This window comes from Perognathus longimembris, chromosome 6, assembly GCF_023159225.1.
Source record: "Perognathus longimembris pacificus isolate PPM17 chromosome 6, ASM2315922v1, whole genome shotgun sequence".
In the NCBI taxonomy this organism is placed as follows: Eukaryota; Metazoa; Chordata; class Mammalia; order Rodentia; family Heteromyidae; genus Perognathus; species Perognathus longimembris.
This window is the reverse complement of record NC_063166.1, coordinates 14503404-14527287: the sequence shown is the minus strand read 5'-3', so window position 1 is coordinate 14527287 and position 23884 is coordinate 14503404. Positions and strand designations below refer to the sequence as shown.

The following is a 23884-nucleotide window of genomic DNA, read 5'->3' as shown; positions in this document are numbered from 1 at the left end:
GGCTCCTGCCTGTAATCCTAGCTACTCTGGTGGTTGAGATCACATGATCAAGGTTCAAAGCCAATCCTGGGCAGGGAAAGTCTGTGTGACTTATCTCCAATTAACCACCAGAAAACTGGAAAAGTGGCACTGTTGCTCAAAGTGATAGCACACTAGCTTTGAGCAAGAGTTCAGGGACAGTGCCCGGGCCCTGAGTTCAAGCCCCTCAACTGACACCCCCCCCCCCCCACAAATAAAACTTTGGTAGAAAACCTTATGTTGTAAATTGAGCAGTAATTTTATCTAAGCTTGTGGTAATTAGCTATGACTTCATTCTGAAAATTTGGTAGGTTTTTTTTTTTCTTTGGCCAGTCCTGGGCCTTGGACTCAGGCCCTGAGCACTGTCCCTGGCTTCCTTTTTGCTCAAGGCTAGCACTCTGCCACTAGAGCCACAGCGCCACTTCTGGCCGTTTTCTGTATATGTGGTGCTGGGGAATCGAACCCAATGCAAGCTCTCTTGCCACTAGGCCATATCCCCAGCCCCTGAAAATTTGGTAGTTTGACTTCACTTACTAATCAGAAGCCACTTGATTTTTTGCCCCAGTACTCATGGCCTTAACTTGCTCGGAAGGTACTCTACCACTTAGGCCTTGGCTGAAATCTTTGTCAACCCTGGTACTTGAACTCAGGACCAGAGCACTGTGCCTGAGCTTTTGTGCTCTACCCCCTGAACTGTAGATCCTCTTCACGTTTTTGTGGCTAATTAGAGATAAGAATCTCATAGACTTTCTTGCCTATGCTGACTCCAAACTATGATCCTCAGATTTCAGCTTCTCTAGTACCTAGCTTTACAGGCATGAGCCACTGGCACCTGGCTAAATCTTTTGTTTTTAGCATATTCCCTACAGACTGGCTTGTAATTTCCTATACACATGAATAATTTAAAAAGCAAAGTAAAAGGAATCATTAGAATTAAAGATCATGTAGCTAGACCTAGATACAGTAGCTATTCACATACAGGAGACCTTAGAGAACTTTATCAATTTACAGATGAAAGAAACAGGTCCAGAGAAAATTGCCCAACTGAAAATTAAAGGGAAGCTGCATGTCCTGTGGGTTAAGGGAAACTAAGGAAACTGCCAAGAAGTATCAAGCAGTACCCTAATGGCTTGCATTCCTTTTCCTCCTTCAAGGCTCCAGGACTCCAGCCTTCCTCCGCATCAATGCTATTGTATTTTGAACCAAACATCTTATGTCTTTTGTCTGTATTCACCCACTCCCTGCCCTCTGCTTGTAAAATTTGCCCTGAATGGATAATGGATTGTAATAGTGAAGGTCACAGATTTTTAGTGAGGAGACCTCTCCATATAACTGTTCTATTTTCATCTTTTTGAGCTCAGAGGTGGTAATAGCAGAGCTGTGGAAACTTAGGCTTTGCATCTTTTTGTGTGTGTGATTGCCTTATCTTCTTCTTCTTCTTTTTTTTTTTTTTTTGTCAGTCATAGGGGCTTGAATTCAGGGCCCAGATACTGTCCCTGAGCTTTTTAAAAAATTGCCTGTCTTGGGCTGGGGATATGGCCTAGTGGCAAGAGTGCTTGCCTCGTATACATGAGGCCCTGGGTTCGATTCCTCAGCACCACATATACAGAAAATGGCCAGAAGTGGCGCTGTGGCTCAAGTGGCAGAGTGCTAGCCTTGAGCAAAAAAGAAGCCAGGGACAGTGCTCAGGCCCTGAGTTCATGGCCTAGGACTGGCCAAAAAAACAAAACAAAACAAACAAAAATTGCCTGTCTTGGGGCTTAAACTTTGGGTCTAGGTGTTGTCCTTGAACTAGCACTCTACCACTGGACCCACAACCCTCCTTGCAGCTTTTTCTGTGATTAATTGGAGGTAAAGGTCTCATGGACTTTCCTGCCTGAGCTGGCTTCAAACTCTGATCCACTGATCTCAGACAATCCAACATGAAGAGGAAATGCACCATCTCTAGAGGTGGGAGTTACTATAAGGAAACCTTTGGGCTCAGGGATATGGAGAATTTCATGTGGTAAGACTTTGGGGCTGGGCACATGGCTTAGTGGTAGAGTGCTTGCCTAGCATGCATGAAGCCCTGGGTTTGGTTCTTTAGTACCACACAAACAGAAAAAGCCAGAAGTAGTGTTGTGGCTTAAGTGTAGAGTGCTATCCTTGAGCAAAAAAAAAAAAAAAGAAGCTCAGGGACAGTGTCCAAGCCCTGAGTTCCAGCCCCAGGACTGTAAGAAAAACTAAAGATATTGAATTGTACAAAGTAGTTGATATTTAAGTGTCTTTCTGTGCCACAGTCATGATGGCTAAGCTTAATGTATGAGTAGGTATGTGTGAAATGCAGGTAGAATGTAGCTCAGTGGTAGAGCAATTGCCTAGCAATGCACAAGGCCCTGGGTTTGATCCCCACCAGCACTGCAAGAAAATGAATAATTTTTTTTTGTTTTTTGGCCAGTCATAGGCCTGAGCACTGTCCCTGGCTTCTTTTTTGCTCAAGGCTAGCACTCTGCCACGTGAGCCACAGCGCCACTTCTGGCCATGTTCTGTATATGTGGTGCTGAGGAATCGAACCCAGGGCCTCATGTATACGAGGCAAGCACTCTTGCCACTAGGCCATATCCCCAGCCCCATGAATAAATTTTTTTTTAAAAGTAAGTACAGTACTTGGAAAACCTCATGCTAACTGTACTATACCAACTTTCTAAAGTTTAATTTACATGCAGAAAAATGTATGAAACAACTATTTTTATCACTGACGTGAGATTCACACAATGTAAAAGCTGTTATAGGATTCCAGGGAGGATATTCCCCTTCCCTCCAAGAGTCCGCCACTCAGAATCTCATGTAAAAAGATGGAAAATATGAATTTATTGGGGAAGTAAAAAATAACAAACTGACCAGCCAGGACCACAGCCCAGACTTGGATGGGGCTGGAACTGCTGAGAGCAAGCTGTGCTCCCCGAGCCTGGGATATATAAGGCCAATACTGCATGGTCAAACTCACCACACACAGGTGGCCAATGAATGCTTTTTTTTTTTTTTGGCCAATCCTGGGGCTTGAACTCAGGGCCTGAGCACAGTTCCCTGGCTTCTTTTTTTACGCAAGGCTGCCACTTGAGCCACAGCACCACTTCTGGCCGTCTTCTACGTGGTGCTGGGGAATTGAACCCAGGGCTTCATGTATGGGAGGCAAGCACTCTTGCCACTAGGCCATATCCTCAGCCCACACGTGGCCAATGAGGTTACAACACTTACAAAGCATGCCAGGTCACACACAGGTGACCCTCGGGTTACAACCTGTTAAATAGTATCTGTTTGAACCAACCTATCACTCTAGTTAGAATTGGCATGCTGATTGGGGTGGGGGGAGGGAGGCACTCTTTTTCACTGCGAGGGAGAATCTTCCCGGGATTCCTAGCAGATGGAGCGTGGCCTTCAACTCAAGTTCAGGGGCTGGGGAGAGCTCAGTGGAATTGGGGCCAGCCTCTGATCTCCCTAACTAATCTGACATGGAGCCAGCCTGCCAACCCCCGAGAAAAACTGTCAAACATGTTAATACAGTGGCGTTTAGTATGTTTGCAGAAGTACAACCACCTCCTCTGTGTAGTTTCAAAATGTCCTATCACCTTACAATAAAAATCCAGACCAACTAATCAGTTACCACCAAGTCCCCCTACTCATTATCCTCTGACAACCAACAATCTCTTGGTCTTCATTACTTACCCATTTTGGATATTTCATATAAGTGAAATTGTTTGGTGGTTTTTCACTTAGCAAAATGTTTTTGAAGTTTATCCTCCAAGAACTTTGCTATATCTCAGTCCTATTTATGGTTGAATATTCCCTTGTATGGAATGTATTTATTTTTTTGTTTTTTCTTGCCAGTCCTGATGCTTGAACTCAGGGCCTGAGCACTGTCCCTGGCTTCTTTTTGCTCAAGGCTAGCACTCTGCCACTTGAGCCATAGTGCCACTTCTGTTTTTTTCTATGTATGTGGTTCTGGGGGCTTCATGTATATGAGGCAAGCACTAGGCCATATTCCCAGCCCCGGAATGTATTCATCTTGCTGAACATTTGTACTGTTTTTTGTAGGCTGTGAATAGTTATGGTATGGACATACAGGTACAAATTGTTTTCAAATCTTCAGGTATATAACTAGGTAGAATTTGTGGGCAATATGCTTTAACTTTTAGTTACTATGGATTTTTGAGATACTCAGCCTCCTGCCTGAATGCTGGGGACTACAAGTGCATGGCAACAGGCTTAGCTCTACATTTAACTGGTTTTTCTTTTGCTTTTTGTGTATGTGTTCTTGAACTCTGGGCCTGGACAGCGTCCCTTACCATTTTTGCTCAAGGTTGGCACTCTGCCACAGCTCCACTTCCAGCTTTTTGGTGGTTACTTGGAGATAAGTCTCTTGAATTTTCTTGCCCAGGCTGACTTTGATCCTCAGATCCCATCCTCCTGAGCAGCCAGGATTACAGGGATAAGCCACCAGTGTCTGGCTTATATCTGCTTACCATATAGGCCAAACCATTTTACATTTCACCAGCAGTATATAATGGTTCCAATTTGTTCACAGCCTTATAACCAACCAACTTAAAAAAATACAAGTTTATAACTATTTCTTTAAAAGTTGTCTTGGGCTAGGAATATGGCTTAGTGGTAGAGTGCTTGCCTAGCATGCATGAAGCCCTGGGCTCGATTCCTCAGTACCACATAAACAGAAAAAGCTGGATGTGGCGCTGTGGCTCAAGTGGTAGAGTCCTAGCCATGAGCAAAAGAAGCTCAGGGGCAGTGTCCAGGCCCTGAGTTCAAGTCCCAAGACTGGCAAAAAGAAAAAAAAAACAACAAAACCACACAACTTTGTCTCAATACCAGACATTTAAAAACAAACAACACCATAAGGCACAAAGTGTTTATTGTCCTAGAAATCGAGTCAAAACTCTTATTTTACAAATTCTTGCCAGAAAAGTGCAGTATCAAAGTTAGCGGACACTTCTAACCAGCCATGTGGGAGAGTTGAAAATATTTTAGTAGCATTCTCTAACTCCAACCTCTTATCTCAATTTAAGTATTCTTTGAGTGCCTCATACCAAAGTTATTTTTGCTATCTTCTGAGGATGAGCAAGAATCCCAGTGAGGAGAGATGGCTTCCCAATAGGAGGTAAGCTACTTTTTGTTATGGGTGTCTGGAGAATGAATGTGGCTAAAGACAGGCAGACATTTAAGATAGCTGCATATATGACAGGCCATTGTTCTTTTCCTAAGCTAAGCAAGCACTCTACCCATGAGCCACACTCTCAGCCAGGAATTAGCCAATTGTGTGATTGTGTGTGGTACTGGGGATTGAACCGAGGAGTTCTCAAAGCTAGGCAAGTACTCTGCCACTTGAGCCATCTCCCAACGCTTTTTTTCACATAGAGTTTCACTAACTTGGGCTGCTCTGGCCTCAAACTCAAATTCTTGGTTCCTCCTGCCTCTCCTCGATAGCCAGGATTACAGATGCTCACCATCATATCTGGCTACAGATTTAGGCAGAATGGCCATGCTAAAAATGGCCATTTTAGAACTGATTCCAAATTTCCCTATCTTTGTTTTCCCATAAACCTTTTGGTCTCAGCCATATTCTAGGACAAGACATAACTATTTTCCCAAGTCCTTTCTAAGGCCCTTAATTCTTTTTTTAACATATGTCTTCTAGAACTTTATTTACTGGGATGGGAGGGAAAAGGTACTAGGGTTTTCAGGTAGATGACTTTTCTACACAGGAGAAGGCAAAGTCCTCTGGCTTGGCTTCTTGCTTCAGAACTCCAGTCAGCAGGAACTCAGAAGAGAGAAGGGGCAGCCCCACCCGAGATGGGACGGAGCAACGAGGGAAATCCTGAGGGCATGTGATCACAACTCTTTGAGGCTGTGAAAGAAAGAGCAGACAAAGTCAGGAGTGGAAAATAAATCCAAGACATCATTCAAGTAGTAGCCCCTGAATATGATACCTAAGAATGAAGCACGCTGCAGCCTGTGAAGTACCCTTGCCTGAAAAGCTCAAGATGAATTTAGCCATGCTTTATTTATTTGTTTTTGGAAGTACCTGGGATTGATTTTAGAGCTTTGCTCTTGTGAGGCTGGTGTTCTATCACTTGTGCCACAACTTCAGCCCCTTTGTGCAATGGTTATTCTCAAGATAGGGTGTCCCTTTATGCCACATCAGCCTGAGCTATGAGCCATTTACTTGTGCTTCCTTGTGTTGATGAGGATGACAGAATCACGGCCCTGTGCTCAGCTCCTGTGATCCCCCCGTAGCTAAGATAACAGGTACACATCTCGCCACTGCTTGAGATGGGGCCTTAAACTTTGACCTCCCAATTTCTGCCTCCCAAGAAGGTAGGACTGCAGGCTTTGGTTGTTTTTTTTTTTTTTTGTTTTTTTTTTTTTTGGCCAGTCCTGGGGCTTGGACTCAGGGCCTGAGCACTGTCCCTGGCTTCTCTTTGCTCAAGGCTAGCACTCTGCCACTTGAGCCACAGTGCCACTTCTGGCCATTTTCTGTATATGTGGTGCTGGGGAATTGAACCCAGGGCCTCATGTATACGAGGCAAGCACTCTTGCCACTAGGCCATATCCCCAGCCCGGCTTTGGTTGTTTTTGAACCTGGCCTTGTGCTTGTTGAGCAGAACTTTTCCCACTGAGCCATGAATTTAGCCCTGAATTTTGCTTGTTATTTTGAGATGTCTTATTTCCTGTTTGGCCATGCCTACCTACCTATACAGGTCAGGTTTCCTGGTAACTAGGATAAACAGTTGCATGCCACCTTGACCAGCTCTCTGAGAAGAGGGCTCCCCCAAACTTTATTCTGTGCATGCTGGCTTGGAACAGTGATTCTAACAATCTCAATATCCTAATTAGCCAAGACTAAGGTGTGAATGGAAATGCAGGAAACACAGAAGAAAATAAGAGAGATAAAACAATTCAAATAAGTGAACAGAAAATCCCAGACTGGGAATTTTCTAAAGAATGTTTGGCCTTGAGAATATTGTTTTTGTTTTTTTTGGTGCCAGTCCTGGGGCTTGGACTCAGGGCCTGAGCACTGTCCCTGGCTTCTTTTTTTTTTTTTTCGGCCATCCTGGGCCTTGGACTCAGGGCCTGAGCACTATCCCTGGCTTCCTTTTGCTCAAGGATAGCACTCTGCCACTTGAGCCACAGCGCCACTTCTGGCCATTTTCTGTATATGTGGTGCTGGGGAATCGAACCCAGGGCCTCATGTATACAAGGCAAGCTCTCTTGCCACTAGGCCATATCCCCAGCCCCCCTGGCTTCTTCTTGCTCAAGGCTGGCACTCTGCCACTTGAGTCATGGCGCCACTTCTGGCCATTTTCTGCATATGTGGTGCTGGGGAATTGAACCCAGGGCCTCGTGTATACGAGGCAAGCACTCTTGCCACTAGGCCATATCCCCAGCCCGGCCTTGAGAATATTGTTCAGGAAAGTAAAAAAAGGTTGAGTTGGACATATTACAGTGAGAGAATTACAACAAATGTAGCAATTCATGGCCTCTTGTGAATCTTTGCTTTCTCTGCTTCTGTGCTATTTTCACACTTGCTAGGCAAGCACTCCCATGGGTTTCTGTTTTTAAGGAACTACAGTGTGTGTGTGTCTGGCTGTGTTCCCCAGTCTGGTGCTGCAGTCCTTGGTGCAAATGTTCCTCTTGCCTCTGTCTCCAAGTACCTTTGACTGGATACTTAAAAGACTATCTTGCCTCGCTAAATCCTGTTTTGCATACCATACAAAGACATCTTTCATGAAGCTGAAAATGTAAAACTGTACACATTTCTTAGAGGAGTACAAGTATGTAGGAGGATATAATATTTGTCACTTGCTTTCAAATTCAGTAGCAGAGGGGCTGGGAATATGGCCTAGTGGTAAAGTGCTCGCCTGGTATATATGAAACCCTGGGTTCGATTCCTCAGCACCACATACATAGAAAAAGCTGGAAGTGGCGCTGTGGCTCAAGTGGTAGAGTGCTAACCTTGAGCAAGAAGAAGCCAGGGACACTGTTCAGGCCCTGAGTTCAAGCCCCAGGACTGGCAAAAAAAAAACAACACCAAAAAACACCAAAAAACACAAAAATACATTAGCAGCCAGGCACTGGTAGCTCACACCTATAATTCTAGCTACTCAGGAGGCTGAGATCTGAGGATTACGATTCAAAGCCATCCTGGCCAGTAAAGTCTGTAACACTCTTATTTCCAATTAATCCTCAAAAAGCTGGAAGTGGAGCCATTTTGTCTTATGTGTGCATATATTTTATTTTCTGGACTTTTAAAACCTTGTTCAAGGGAGTTATAATGTAACATGCTCATTTTAGTGTCCAAGTTTTCTTGATGAATCACCTCTTCCCTCATTCTCCTCTTGTGTATATGTGAAAATGTTTAAACACAAAATGAAACTAAGTCCATTTGGTGTCAGCACTTTTTCCCCCCTGCGTTCTTACACCTTTTCTACCTGTACCTTTGTATTTTCTTCTAACCTTTTCCTCTTCCTGCCATCTTTTCTGTTTCCTCACTAGAACTAGAACATATCAGACATACCTTATAGAGCCGGGGCATGTTGGACAGGATCGTGCCACCACACGAGCTAATTATCTCTCCCATCTGAGGTGGCGGCGGCTGGACTCCAGGGGTCACATGAATCTCATAACCCTGAGAGGGAGAAATGGAGTAGATGTTTATACTGACAGGGTCACAGCTGACAGGAAATGGAGGTGGGGAAGTTGAAGAACTGAGCAGAAGACAGCCTCTCACCTCCAGCAGCCTTCGCTCCCGAGCCCGGCTGAGTGCATCTCGAAGGCTGAAGCCGAAGTTCTTTTCCTGCTCAGGGTCAGTCACCAGATACTTATCTGGGGGCAAGAAGTGACCAGCCTTGCGAGACTAAAGGAAGCAGCAATCAGCATCAGGGGTCATCCCACTTCCTGCCCAGAGTACCTACCTAGTTACAAATAATTCTTGAAATAACCCAAGCATTGGTGCCTTATGCCTATAATTCTAGCTACTAAGGAGGCTGAGACGTCCTGATTGAGATTTGATTCCAGACCAGGCAGAAAAGTCCGGAAGACTATCTCCAATTAACCAGGAAAACGCTAGTCTGTAGGCATGACTCAAGTGGTAGAACACCAGCTTTAAGCAAGAAGCCAACTAAGACCGCAAGACCCTGTTTTCTTGAGCCTTCTGCCTTGTTAACCTCTTGTCATCCTATGGCCCCTTTCATCTTAACACTTCCTCCAATGTTAGGTGAGCCGTCTTCTGGCCTCTCACCTGATAAAGCCAGTCAAGAGAGAGGATAGGGATCCCTTTTCCCAGAGCACACAAGAACTTAACAGTCCTGCGGATTCGGTCGGTGACCAGGTGGGAGGCCTCTGTCACGGAGTTGGCCAGAGTTCCCCCGAGTGCCAGCACTGCTCGCTCCCCACGAGCATCCAAGACTCCTGTGAAGAGTACCTGGGGGAGGGGATTGGTCAGAGCTGGTTATAGCTACCCATGCCAACAATGCCCACCTTTCAACCCCCAAGGCAGCCCTCATGAAGCCCTGAGCTCCTCCTCTCTTACTCTGGGGGCTGATCCTTGACTAGGTTTGGCCCCTCTGAGGCTGCGGCTCTGTGTTCCTTTGGGCCCCTCCTTTGCCTGGTCTCTCTTCCTCTTGCTTGGTCCTGGGATCACGACATCCTGGGATTGAGAAACATCTTGGTGGGAGGTTCTGAGCCAGGAAGTTCTTGTTCACAGTGTGGGGACCCCAGCTCTCTCCTCACCTCTTCCTTTCCGGGCCTCTCCACAGTATCTTCCTCCTCCTTGGGAAACACTGTCTTCTGGGGCCGTTTTTTAAGTGGGGGTGAGCCCTTAGAAACAGAAGGCCTCTTGCGGCTTTGAGAAGACTTAGGCAGAGGCTCTGGGGTGAATCTAGATGTACTTTCTGCTTTTATGTCTTGGTTCTGGGCAGCGTGAGTGAGTGCCTCAGGAAGCTGGGAATGCTCAGGAATGGTCCCAAAAGACTTAACTGCTTTCCGAGCTCTTGGTCTTTGGTTATTTGAGGATCGGGATTTAGGTTCAGAGAGTACGGAGCAAGGCTTGTGGTTAATACTTGTGAAAGAGCCATGTTTTTCAGCAGCACCCTGTTCCCCGATGCAGGTGGCTTGAGCCTGTTCTAGGGGAGCAGGCTGGGCTTCAGAGGTGGCAAGAACTGGGGTAGTACTTAGGGATGAAGAATTTAGAGTCCTGCTATGAGTTACAGTCTCAGGGGTGACAGGCTGGTCTGTGGAGGTAGGGCCCTCAGGATCAGAAGTCCCAATGGAGGACTTACACGCCCTGCTCCTAGTAGTCCGAGATGTGGGCTTGGGGGTGACAGGCTGAACAGAGGTGGAAGGCTGGAGTTCATTAGGGACGACTGGTTCTGGGGTTTTGACAGAGGACCTATTTTTCCGACCCCTAGTGGCTCGAGATGTGGGCGCAGGGGTGACAGGACGCTGCTCTGTGGAGGGGGAAGGTAGGAATTTGGAGCCTATGGAGACAACTGCATCAGGGCTCTCAACAGAGGACCCATGTGTCCTATCTTGAGTGGCTTCAGATGCAGTCTTGGGGGTGGCAGGCTGGACTGAGGAAGTAGAAGGCTGGAGTCCAAGGTCTGTGGGAGCCACTGGTCCAGGAGTCTGGACAGAGGACCTACGTGTCTTTCCTCGAGTGGCATGAGATGCCACAGTCTCGGGGGTGACAGGCTGAATGGTGGAAGTGGAAGGCGGGAGTTCAGGGTCTGTGGGGACAACTGGTCCAGGAGTCTGGACAGAGGACCTACGTGTCTTGCCTCGAGTGGTGTGAGATGTAGGCTTGGGGGTGGCAAGCTGGACTGTGGAGGTAGAAGACTGGAGTTCAAGGCCTGTGGGAACAATTGGTCCAGGGGTCCTGACAGAGGATCTAAGTGCTCTACCCCGAGTGGCACGAGATATAGGCTCAGTGGAGGTGGAAGACTGGAGTTCAGAAGCTATGGGGACAAGTGGTTCAGGAGTCTTGACAGAGGATCTACGTGTCCTAGTCCGAGTTGCCTGAGATGAAGGCCTGGGGGGGCTGGTCTGGTCTATGGGGGTGGTAGGAACAGTAGAGAGTGGAGAGGGTGTCATCCTAGAGGACCGTCGAGGCCTAACAGTATGCTCTGAGGGAAAAGGCTCTGAGGACAAGGGGGTTTCTGGAGCTTCCTGACTCCCACTGTGCCTTTTGCTAAGGATGGGTGCCTCAGAAGAGGGAGGAGGAGGAAGAAAAGGCGGAGGTGCAAGATGTCCTGAACTCTGTGGTGGAACTGAAGCTTCAGATACAGGCAGGCAAACATCTGGGGATTCTGGATCACCCTGTGGAGAAACAGAGGACATGAAGATAAGGGAGAGAGAAAAGAAGACACTGTTCTTTCTTTTTTGTCAGGGAGGGGTTAAGTTCTAGGGGGGCTTGAACACGGGGCCTGGGCGCTGTCCCTGAGGTCTTTCTTTTGTGGGTTGTGGGGCTTGAACTCTGGGCTTGACCATTATCCCTGAGCTCTTCAGCTCAAGGCTAGTACTCTACCACTTGAGCCACAGCGCCCTGTCCTGTTTTCTGTCCACTACTGGTTTTCTGGTAGTTAACTGGAGAGAAGAGTCTCTTGGACTTTCCTGCCCCAGCTGGCTTTGAACTGAGATCCTCAAATCTCAGCCTCCTGAGTAGCTAGGATTACAGGTATAAGCCATCTGAGCTCTTTCATTCAAGGCTATTGCTCTACCACTTTGTGCCACAGCTCCATTCCCAGTTTTCTAGTGTTTAATTAAAGATAAGAATTTCAAAGACTTTTCAGCCCCTCATGGCTTTGAACTGTGATTCTCAGATCTCAGCTTCCTGAGTAGGATTACAAGTGTAAGCCACTAACACCCAGCAAAGACTCTGTTCTTGATCCTTGTTTCTGGTTAAAGCATTAACTGGCAAATTTCTTGTTCTGTCTTCGACCTTTCTTTCATTATACTGGGAAGGAGGCATTTTCCCCTTTCCCACAGACCTTTCTTCATGCCAGTATAGTATTCTCCACATGTGACAGTGGCAACAAAGGGCAAAACCTGAATCAGGAAGAGGGAGTTGGGAACTAGATAAGGAAAACAATGGATACTTAAGGGCAAATGGACAGAAAGTAACTAAGGAGTGGGAAGGATAGAAGAAAACTGAGACTATGTGGGAAGGAATTAGAAAGGCCAGAAAAGGTCACTGGATAGGATGTAGGGCTGACTCAGGGAGTAGGGAAAGTCAACCTTTTTTTTTTTTTTTTTGGCTAGTCCTGGGCCTTGGACTCAGGGCCTGAGCACCGTCCCCTGCTTCTTCCCGCTCAAGGCTAGCACTCTGCCACCTGAGCCACAGCGCCCCTTCTGGCCGTTTTCCATATATGTGGTGCTGGGGAATCAAACCGAGAACTTCACGTGTAGGAGGCAAGCATTCTTGCCACTAGGCCATATTCCCAGCCCGGAAAGTCAACCTTTTGAGCTGGGTACTAGGGCTCATGCCAGTAATTCTAGCTACTCAGAAGGTTGAGATCTAAGGATGGAGGTTCAAAGCTAGCCCAGGCAAGAAAGGCTATGTGACTCCTATCTCCAATGAACTATTCAAAAAAACTGAAGTGGTGCTGTGGCTCAAGTGGTAGAGTGCTAGCCTTGAGCATAAGAAGCTTAGGGAAGTCCCAGGCCCTCAAGCTCAAACCCCACGATGGACAAAAATAAAAAAAAGAAACCAGCTCTTACTCTTGAATCCTTCTTAGCAGCTGGCATCTTGGGAATGGAGTGGCCTAGAGAGCAAACAGAAGGATGGCTTAGTTCTAAGCAGCCTGTTTGCTCAGAAAGTGATCAATATACCGCATTAGGTTCTCCTCTTTTACTTACCTCTTTGCTGCCTTCTGGGGCTCACTAGGGCTTTCCTTCGGCCACCTGGCTGGCTCTCAGACACTACTGGGCCTGAAGTAAGTCCCTGAAGGCACTGTGCTTCCACTCTAGACTCCGGTGTTGGACTGGTGGCTTGCCCTTTCTGGTTCTGGCTCCCTTTATCTGCCTCCTCTCTACTTAGAGTTACTTCTAACCCAGTTTGCTTACATTTTCTCTTTGGCACTGGCTTATCTTCCTGTCTCTCAAGTATTTCTCTTGTAAGGGCCTGCTTCTCCTCCTTTTCTTGTATTTCCTTGGATGTCTCCATTTCTAATTCCAAACTCTCTCTAACCCTTTTAGGACTCATACTTTTCACCTTTGTGTCAGACTCTTGTGTCTGAGTATCTCCAGCTAACACTTGGTTTTGCTCTCTGTCCTGTATCTCTCTAGTTAATTCATTTTCCATGGTCACATCTTCTCTCTCTCTGTCTGATGGCCATTCTTTGATTTCCCTCTCTGACAGACATCTCTCAGGCTGCACAGGCTCTGGTGTTCCTTTTGGTGTGTCCATTTCTTTTTCCACAGTTTGCATCCCTTTGTCTTCAATCTCCAACGGCTCTGTGTGAACTGGGCTCTCTGGGTGCTGTTCTCTTGACACTGTCCTTGGTGGAGATTGGCAAGATCCATGAACCTCAAAATGGGCAGCAGTGGGCTGGGGCTCAGAGACCTCAACCTCTCTCAGACAGAATGGCTGAGTAGCCAAGACTTCCCAAGGCTCATCGGGAGCACCTGGATATAAAGAGACAGTATCAGAGAAAAAAGGCATAGAGGTTGAAAGATTAAAAAAAAGGTGGCAGGCTGAGAAAGGATTAAGATAAGCTGATGAATATCTAAATGTGTTATTAAAGGCAAGCTGGGAGTAATGAAGGTAGTTATAACATTTAATGTTTTTCTTTTTGCTAGTCCAGGGGCTTGAACTCACAGCCTGAACACTGTCCCTGGCTTCTTTTTGCTCAAGGTTAGCACAGTACCACTTCTGTTTTTTTCTGTATATGTGGTGCTAAGGAACCAACCCAGGGCTTCATGTATATGAGGCAAGCATTCTACCACTAGGCCACATTCCCAGCCCCAACATTTAATGTTATAAGAAGAAAAGACCAAACTGGGTGCTGGTGGCTCATATTTATAGTCCTATCTGCTCAGAAGGCTGAGATCTGAGGATCAAGGTTTGAAGCCAGCTCAGGTAGAAAAGTCCCCATGAGACTACTCAAATAAGCAGGAAGAGATGCTGTGGCTCAAGTACACAAAGGGGCTCAGGGACAGGATCTAGGTCTTGAGTTCAAGTCCCAGGACCATAAAAAAAAAATCATACCCTTATACAAAAACTCTTTCAATAGGCTAGATCTAGAGTATGGATCTGAGTTATGGCATTTTTGTCTTATGTTTAAAAATTTAGGGGGCTGGGAATATGGGCAAGAGTGCTTGCCTCCTATACAAGAAGCCATATAATTATTCAGAAAAAAAAAAAAAAAGCCCGGGCTGGGGATATGGCCTAGTGGTGAGAGAGCTTGCCTCGTATACATGAGGCCCTGGGTTCGTTTCCCCAGCACCACATATACAGAAAATGGCCAGAAGTGGCGCTGTGGCTCAAGTGGCAGAGTGCTAGCCTTGAGCAAAAAGGAAGCCAGGGACAGTGCTCAGGCCCTGAGTCCAAGGCCCAGGACTGCCCCCCCCCCCCAAAAAAAAAGCCCTAGTTTCAATTCCTCACCACCACATATATAGAAATGGCTAGAAGAGGTGCCGTGGCTCAAGTTGGCAGAGTGCTAGCCTTGTGCAAAAAAAAAAAAAAAAAAAAAAAAGAAGCCAGGGACAGTGCTCAGGCCCTGAGTTCAAGCCCAGGACTGGCAAGAAAAATTATTCAGTGCCTTCATGCATTCTACTACCTGAGCCAGCCTCTAATCCTGTTTACTGTTCTTTTGAGACAGAGAGTCTCACTATGTAGTTCAGACTGGTCTCAAACTTGCCATCCTCCTGTCTCTACCTCCATGTACTCGAATAGCACCATACCTAGCACTATTTTTTTCTGATAAGATGAAGAAATATCAGCAAAATTGCCAAAGAGTAAGAAAGAACCATTCCGAGGCAGAAATTAAAGATTCAAAAGTGGGGCACAGAGTAGAGTTTCTTGTACCTGGGGTCTGAGAGCTGCAATGGGAAGGGCTGGGCTCTTGGGGTAGGGGAAATGTAAAGGCCTGGGTGGGTTCATCCTCCGTCTTCTGGACTGCTGTACAAGAAAGGAAGCTTTGAACACAGCTCCTCTGTAGAACCCCAGAGTCCCATTTCAGGTCTACTCCCCTGCCCACACCAGCCTCATACCCTTCAATGTCTACCAGTCTAGTCTCCCAGGTACCAAAACCCAGATAGCCTCACCTTCCATGTTCTGATTCTCCTTCTCCACAAAGCACTGAGTAGCTTGAAGGTCCAGATCTTCAGGATCTGGTAGGGACGAGTATAGGAGAAACAACAATCAAATCATGTCTGACCCTAACTCCTTACTTTATCGATACTATTATCTACCTAGCCCTTACAAGCAGTTTATTTCAATGATAAGGGAAGAAAGAAAAGGCAGCACTCACCATCGTAGTTGTCTTTGGAGTCCTTGGTTCTGCCCTTAAGTGCTTTTTTTCCCCTTCCTGTTGGGGTCTGGGCTCCCTCTCTCTCTGATTCAGTGGGCTCCACTAGGTGTAATACCTGTTCCACTTGTGCCACAGGAGATCCGCTTTGGGTGCCTACCTCAAGAGATTGCTCCTGTTCAAGGACATCTACAGCTCTAGGATTTTCTTTTGCCAAATGCTGGTTCTTTTTCACATCTGCCACTACTGAGGACCGGTCTTCATTCACATCTGTATCCCAGTTTTCATCAGGAAGTCCATCTTCCTCTAGAGGCACCACAGGCAGCTTTACTAGGCTCCTTCCTGCTTCCACATCTGTTTGATTTGTACCCTCCCTAAGCTCCTGATTTGTAACAACTGACCCTGATGAAACTTCTTCCTCCATTTCTGTATTGTTGCCCACTATGGCAGAGGAGGAGGTCTGGCTTCTCTGTAGGTGGATCCCAGATGAGCTCACATCTGTTTTCTCACCTACATCATGGTCCCTAAAAGAAGGTTGTCCTTTTTCTGAATCTGCTGTAACAAGAGCCCCATTCTTGTCTGTGTGACCACTAGGGACAGTTTCTTTCTTTTCCACTGGGAGCCATTCGTCTTCCATGTCTGTGTCACTGTCTCTTCCAGAGTCAATGTGGCTTTGCTCTTGAAGGACTGCAGATTGTACTCTGTCCTCTCCCACACCTGGGCCTCTGTTCCATAAAACAGATCCATTCTCTTTCAGACATGCCAATGTGAGTGCTGCTGAGACTTCTTCCTCATCATCTGTATCACTGTTGATCACAACAGAGGTTTGGCTTCTCCTTGCAGGGACAGCCAGTGGAGCTTCACCCTCCTCCACATCTGTATCACTACCAGTTGGGCTCTCCTGCACGTGTGCCACACCAGGTGCTCCAGGATCCTTTGTATCAGTTCCATGGAAGATCTGTCTCCTCTTCATAGGAACTATAGCTGGGGTGGCAGGAATTCCCTCTTCTTCCATGTCAGTATCACTGTCCACAAAGCCAGAAGCCTGAGCCCTTTCCCAATGGACATCAGCTGGCCTGCCAGAAGACCGGCTTTCTTCATCCATATCTGTGTCACTGTCCTCAGGAGGCTGACTCCTCACCAGAATCTCTCCGTTTCCCACAACCTTCTTGATTTTTGTGTACTGGTCATTCTCTACTGTAGACTGAGCCTTTACTAGTCTGACAGTAGTTGGAGCTCCACTGGCTTCAGGCAGCTCTGCCTCTGCAGTGGCATCTTTCCTTGAAACTAAAGAGGTCTTCCCTATTGCTGGTTGTTGGTCTTTTTCCTCATCTGTGTCACTGTCCAAGTTGAAAGGAAAAGATGTCCCAGAGCCACCAGGGGCTGGGGAAGGGCCCTCTTCATCACTGTGAAGAGAAGAGAAAGAATCTACAGGATTTACTTCCTAAGAAGGAATATCCCAGTTGGGTGCCAGTGGCTAACATCTATAATTTTAGCAACTCAGGAGGCTGAGATCTAAAGATTGAGGTTCAGGGGCTAGGAATATAGCCTAGTGGCAAGAGTGCTCATATACGTGAAGCCCTAGGTTCAATTCCTCAGTACCACATATATAGAAAAAGCCAGATGTGGAGCTGTGGCTCAAGTGGTAGAGTGCTAGCCTTGAGCAAAAAGAAGCCAGGGACAGTGTTCAGGCCCCGAATTCAAGCCCCAGGACTGGCCAAAAATAAAAATAAAAATTTAAAAAAAAGATTGAGGTTCAGAGTCAGCCAGAGCAGAAAAATTTGAGTCTATTTGAGATTAACTAGCTGAAAAGCCAAAACTAGAGGCAAATGTCAGCCGTGAGTGACAAGCCCAAGGCCCCGAGTTCAAATCCCAGTACATCCCAGTACAAGCATATGAGAGAGAGAGAAAAAGAGAGAGAGAGAGAATATATCCTATTCAACTGTGAGCTTGAGGGCAGGCACAGGTAGTTTCCCATCTCCAGCAATTTTCTCTTGATACACACCAGAGATGTTGCATTAAAATCCAGTGGAGTCCATGAGTATGTATGTTTTTCAGGATAATAATATCTTAGAGATTGATCCTCCAGCTTCTGCTTATTCCTCTTGTTGAAAATGCAGGTGTTTGAGCCTTTGGTACTCACCTTTCTGGAACCATTGTTGGCAAAGGGGAAGATGTGGTCACTGATTCTTTCACCTCACACCTTTCAGACACAAAATCTGGCAAGTAACAGCAAAGATGGACAATTTTACACTCATTATTCTCTGTCTCCTCACCCATCCTCCCAATATACAAACTTACCTACTTCTTCCTCTGAGTCCTCAACCAAAAGCCGAGAGGGCTGAGTTCCTCCCTGCACCCTGGGGGTCTCCTCTACCGTTAGAGGGCCCCGGGGGACAAAGGGCTGAGGGACATCCAGGTGATGGTACTGGCATGGAAAGTCAGCAAACAGAATCAATTCCTTGTCTCTCAGACGATGACTCACCCCAGGACTCAGGACTTTAGGTGGCCTCAGAATTTGAGTACCATTGAGGCTTCCACAATCCTGAAGGATGGGTGCTTTGTTCCAGGCCAAAATCTCAATCACTGCATGTTGTTTGGAGATGGATGGAAAGGGCAGGGCCACTGCACACTCAGGGCTTCGGCCTACCATATTCTTCCCAAGGTATAGTGGAAAATCTAAGAATTAGAGTGTAGACAAAGTCCAAGGTTAGGCAAATGTTCTGGTGAGTTACCCTGCTACTCAATCAAATCTGCCACAAATATTAGAAAAATAAAAAGCCTCAGAAAATCTAGGCATTGAAGAATTATACAATGTATTATTCATATGCAAAATCCTATCCATTCCCATTGGACTTATTTTTGAGACAAAATCTTATAGAGGCCAAGCTGACCTCAAATTTTCAACCCTCCTGCCCTTGCCTTCTAAGTGCTAGGATTAGACGCATGTACTATCATGCCCAGTGAATTATTTTATTGAAACAAAACATACCTAAAATTTACAATTGTTTTGTTTGTTTTGCCATTCCTGTTGCTTGAACTCAGGGTCTGAGCACAATCCTTAAGCTTCTTTTTGCTCAAGGCTACTGCTCTACCACTTGAGCCATAGCACTACTTCCAGTTCTGTTTATGTGGTGCTGAGGAACCGAACCCAGGGTTTCATGCATGCTAGGCAAACACTCTCTTACTAAGCCACATTCCCAGCCCCAAATTTACAACCTTAATCAATTTAAGTATACCATTCCATGGCGTTAAATATGCATTTCTGTGTAACCATCACCATCACCCATCTCCAGACCATGGTAGGTTTTTGTTTGAATCTCTTCATTTTCTCCTATTAAAGTAAAATTACTGCACTAGCCTAGAATAGTCAACTCATCTGACCCTCTTCCCAGTAAAACTATTTTTTGGATCTCTTTTGAAACATATAGAAGCTTCTACCAACCCTATCTCCCCCCAGAATAAGACCAGTTGGGCATGGTGGTGAATGCTGTGGGAGGCTTAGTCAGGAAGATCAAGAGTTTGAATGGGAGCTGATAGCTCAGATCTGTAAACCTACTCAGGAGGCTGAGCTTTTAGGAACAAGATTTGAAGCCAGCCTGGGCAGGAAAGCCCATGACATTCAGTTCAATTAACCACCAAAAACAACAACAACAACAAAAAACACAAGTAGAGCTATGTCTCAAGTGGTAGAGTGGCAGGCTTGAGCAAAGAAGCTCAGGGACAGCGTCCAGACCGAGTTCAAGCCCTAGGACTGGAACACACGCAAAAAGGATTGTATACATAAATGGACTCGCTAAAATGAACCCTCCCTGTACAACCAACTGATGTATAAATAAATACATGCATAAATGAGCCAGTCACTGGTGGATCATGCCTGTAATCCTAGGTATTCAGGAGGCTTAGATCTGAGGATTGAGGTTCAAAGCCAGCCTGGGGTTGAAAAGTCCATGGGACTTTTAACTCCAATCAACCAGCAAAAAATAAAACAAACAAGGGGCTGGATGTAGCTTAGCAGTAGAGTGCTTGCCTAGCATGCACAAAGCCCTGGGTTTGATTCCTCAGCACCACATACACAGAAAAAGCCAAAAGTGGTGTTGTGGCTCAAGAGGTAGAGCGCTAGGCTGGGAATATGGCCTAGTGGCAAGAGTTCTTGCCTTGTATACATGAAGCCCTGGGTTTGATTCCTCAGCACCACATACATAGAAAAAAACCAGAAGTGAGCGCTGTGGCTCAAGTGGTAGAGTGCTAGTCTTGAACAAAAAGAAGCCAGTGGGGACAGTGCTCAGGCCCTGAGTTCACGGCCCAGGAATGGCAAAAAAAAAAAAAAAGCCAGGCACTGGTGGCTTATGCCTGTAATCCTAGCTACTCAGGAGGCTGAGATCTGAGGATTGCAGTTCAAAGCCAGCTGGAGCAGGAAATTCTGTGAGATTCTCATCTCCAATTAGCTTCCAGAAAACCTGAAGTGGCCAGAGTTCTAACCTTCAGGGAAAGAACTCGGGGACAGAGCTGAGGCCTTGACTGATAAGTAAAAAACAAAACAAAACAAAAAACAGCTGGGCATTGATAGCTGCTGGTTCAAAGGCAGTCTAGCCAAAAGTGTCTGCTAAACTCCATCTTCAAAATAGCCAACAAAGTAGGGCTAGAGTTATTACTCAAGTGATAGAGCACCAATCTAGCAAGCACAAGGCCCTGAATTCAACCCCCAGTAACTCCAAAAGCTAAAATAAAGAAAAAAGACCTATAAACATCATTTAGCATGTTAATACCTCCTGACCTTTTTCTGGTCCATGTGTGCCACTGAAAATTCTCAGTTGCCCTACAGGTTCTGAGCTATGCTCCAAGGATTCCCTGGATTGCTCGGTCTCCTCCTCTTCTTCAGCATCCCAGTCAATAGTCTGGGTGTCTTCCATGGTCTGGGAAGGAAAGACATTATCATTATCCCACCACTGGTTTGCATACACAGCATGTGGAAAATGGTAACTGGAAGTAAATCTTGATACTTGTGGAGGCTGATGCTTCTTTCCTACCAATCCCTCAGTTGTCATCATTCTGAAGCATTTAAAAATATTTTTTGGAGCCAGGTGCTGGTGACTCATGCCTGTAATCCTACTCAGAAGGCTGAGACCTGAGGATCATAGTTTGAAGCCAGCCTGGGCAGGAAAGTCTGTGATAATCAGCTCCAGTCAACCACCAAAAAGCCAGTAGTGGAGTTGTAGCTCAAGTAGTGAAGGGAGGAGGGGAGAAGCTAATGGACAGCACTCAGGCCCTTAGTTCAAGCCCCAGTACTGGCATGAGCACCCACACATGCACAATATGGGGGAGGTTGGAGGGAGAGTAGCCTAGTTAGAGGAACATTAGCCCAGCATATATGAGATTCTCAGTTCAACAATCAGCACAACCAATTAAAAACAAATGAGGCTGGGCTCCTGTGGCTTACACCTATAAACCCAAACTATTCAGAAGGCTGAGATCTGAGTATCATGGTCTTAAGCCAGCCCCAGCAGGAAAGTGCATGAGACTTTTTTTTTTTGCCAGTCATAGGGCTTGAACGCAGGGCCTGTGCACTGTCCCTGAGCTTTTCTTACCCTAGGCTAGTACTCATCACATTTGAGTCATAGCCCCATTTTCAATTTTTAGGTGGTTAACTGGAGATGGGAGTCTCACAGCTTTTCCTGCCCAGGCTGGCTTTCAATTGGAATCCTCAGATCTCAGCTTTTTGAGGAGCTAGGATTACTTCCCTGAGCCACCGGTGACACTTTTATCTCCACTGAAGGTCCAAAACAAAAGAAAAAAAGCTGGGGCTGGGAATATGGCCTAGTGGCAAGAGTGCTTGCCTCCTACACATGAAGCTCTCGGTTCGATTCCCCAGCACCACATATATGGAAAATGGCCAGAAGGGGCGCTGTGGCTCAGGTGGCAGAGTGCTGGCCTTGAGCGCGAAGAAGCCAGGGATGGTGCTCAGGCCCTGAGTCCAAGGCCCAGGACTGGCCAAAACAAAACAACAAAAGAAAAAAACCTGGATATAGAGCTGTGGCAGAGTGCTAGCCTTGAGCAAAAAATTTAGGGACAGTGCCCAGGGCCTGAGTTCAAGCCCCAGGACCTGCAATAAATGAGTGAATGAATGCAAGCTGTGCACTGGTGGCTCATGCTCCCAATCCTAGCTACTTAGGAGGCTGAGATATGAGGATCACAGTTCAAAGTAAGCCTGGGCAGGAAAGGCAATGAGACTTTCATCTCCAATTAGCCACCAGAAAACCAGAAGTAGTGCTGTTGCTCAAAGTAGAGTATTATCCTTGAGCAAAAAGAGCTCAGGGACAACACCCAGGCCCTTAGTGGCTGACTCTTATCCCCAACTACCAACTAAAAAACCAGAAGTGACACTGTGGTTCAAAGTGGTAAAGCATCAGCCTTGAGCAAAAAAGCACTGGGGCAGTACCCAGGCCATGAGTTCAAGCCCCAGGACTGGCAAAAATTTAAAAAAAAAGTTTGAGCTGTGTGTGATATTGCATGCCTGTAATCCTAGCCCTTACTGTGCTAAGGCTGGAAAATCTTGAATTGAGGCCAGCTTGATTTAATTTTTCTTCTTCTTCTTCTTTTTTTTTTTTTGTAAATGCTGGAACTCAGGGCCTCATGTTCTTGGTCTGGTTAGTTGGATATAAGAGTTTCTTGAATTTGCCTGCCCCTGCTGGTTTCAAACCTAGATCTTCAGATCTCAACCTCCTGAACAGTTACAATTATAGTCGTGAGGGACTCATCTCCAATTAACCAGCACTTAAGGGTTGTTTTTTTTTCCTTCCATGACACAAGCAACAAACACTAAGGTCCCAAGTACTTAATTATAAAAAGTGTTTGTTTAACCTAAATAAAAGTATGAAAGCTAAGCAGCCCAGCTAGTCAGGAGGCTGAATCAATAAGATATTGAGCCTAGGCGGTTTCCTGCTTGGAAAACATATTGAAAACGTTCTGAGTTATGTTGAATGTATAAACATTTGCCTATTTTCCTAACAGTGCCAAAGCTGGCACTCTACCAACCACACTTCTACTTCTGGCTTAAAAAAATTTTTTTTTCTGGTTAACAGGAGGTAAGGAGTCTCAAACTTTTCTTCTTGGGCTGGCTTCAGACAGAGATCCTCAGAACCCAGCCTCCTGATTAGCTAGGATTACAATTGTGAGTCACCACCCACCAGAGCCCAGCAAAGCCCAGCTTTTCACACTTTACTGACTACCTACTGGTCATCAGACTGAAGTGCAAAGAACCAGAACAGGTGACGGATACAGAAGCTTCTGTGCAATATTACTTTATACTAACTAATTTAATCTATTCCAGAACCTTGTAAAGTAGGTAGTACACTCTCCATTTTTCCAGATTTACACGCGGCCACATAGATGAGTTGAGGAACTTGTCCATTATCACTCAGATAATCTCTCTTCCTCCCAGTATTCTCTTGTGGCTATTGCCCACAGCACACAACCTAAGCAACCTAAACTCCTTAGCTCTAGGATCAGAACCTTATGTCGGTCCATACCTGCTTCTAGTCTGTAGTAATAGAAGTGTGTCCTTCCCATGCATTCTATGGTCTCCTATGCATTCTATGGTGATTATGCACACCTGGTACCCTCGGACCTATTTCACATACATCTTGAATTAAACAGAAGCGACTCCTATTCTCGTGTTGGCTATAGCATGGAGGCTACTAATGAAAGAACAAACGACGAAAATTCAAAATAACATGGACGGAATTTTACCTCAAATGATGCCACCCTAGCAGGAAACTGTTGCCAAGGCAAGAACGCCCCGCGTGGACTAATTTCTGTCCTATTATAACGCGCCAAACTCAACGGGCGTCCAGGACGCCCAGCTCCTGCTGAAGGGCCACCATCTTTGATCTTCACATCCCTCTCAGTCCCCACGAGGCCCAAAGATCCAGACTGGAGTCCGGGAGCCAGGCAAAGGGGTGACTGTTACAACCTGAGAAACAAAGTTTCAAATTACCTGGGCCAGGACGCACCCAGGGCACGCCCCTCCCGCCTTCCGGAAGGACCAAGATGGTACCCGGGAGCCGCGGGCGAAGGCCCCAGAACTCACTTACTTTGAGTCGCCCCCTGAGCGCGCGCGCGCGCGCGCCACCAGTAACGGCCGCGGCGTGGGCGGGGCAAACGCGTATTCCGGAAGGAAATCAACTCTCTGATTGGCTCCCGCCTCTGCCTTTCAAAGTCCGTAGAGGGCCGAAGGAGCGTGGGCATCCTTGAAGCCCCACCCCCATCGCGCCGCTTAAAAGACTCGGCTCCTGGCGGGAAACGGAGATCAGTTAAAGGAAAGAATAAATTCGAAGCTGCCGTCGGGGAGG

At 46.3% G+C, this 23884-nt stretch overlaps 1 protein-coding gene across 7 annotated transcripts; it reads right to left on the bottom strand.

Annotated features, from left to right (window-relative positions):
* Window positions 1-5372: 5372 nt before the first annotated feature.
* Window positions 5373-23814, bottom strand: Mdc1 (mediator of DNA damage checkpoint 1). 7 transcript variants are annotated; one of them, XM_048348043.1, is made up of 16 exons: window positions 23530-23814; window positions 20311-20449; window positions 17835-18212; window positions 17677-17752; window positions 15537-16939; window positions 15331-15396; window positions 15092-15184; window positions 12922-13689; window positions 12784-12827; window positions 10703-11382; window positions 9799-10579; window positions 9599-9715; window positions 9308-9490; window positions 8798-8923; window positions 8585-8695; window positions 5373-5914 (listed from the first exon to the last, which is right to left on the bottom strand). In XM_048348043.1, exons 2-16 carry the CDS (start codon window positions 20444-20446, stop codon window positions 5747-5749), a joined length of 5130 nt encoding a protein of 1709 aa, XP_048204000.1. In that variant the 5' UTR covers window positions 20447-20449; window positions 23530-23814; the 3' UTR covers window positions 5373-5746. The 7 variants fall into 7 exon arrangements, with proteins under 7 accessions (XP_048204000.1, XP_048204001.1, XP_048203997.1 ...); XM_048348044.1 differs by having other exon boundaries at window positions 9799-10582; window positions 10706-11382; XM_048348040.1 differs by having other exon boundaries at window positions 9799-11382.
* Window positions 23815-23884: the final 70 nt, after the last annotated feature.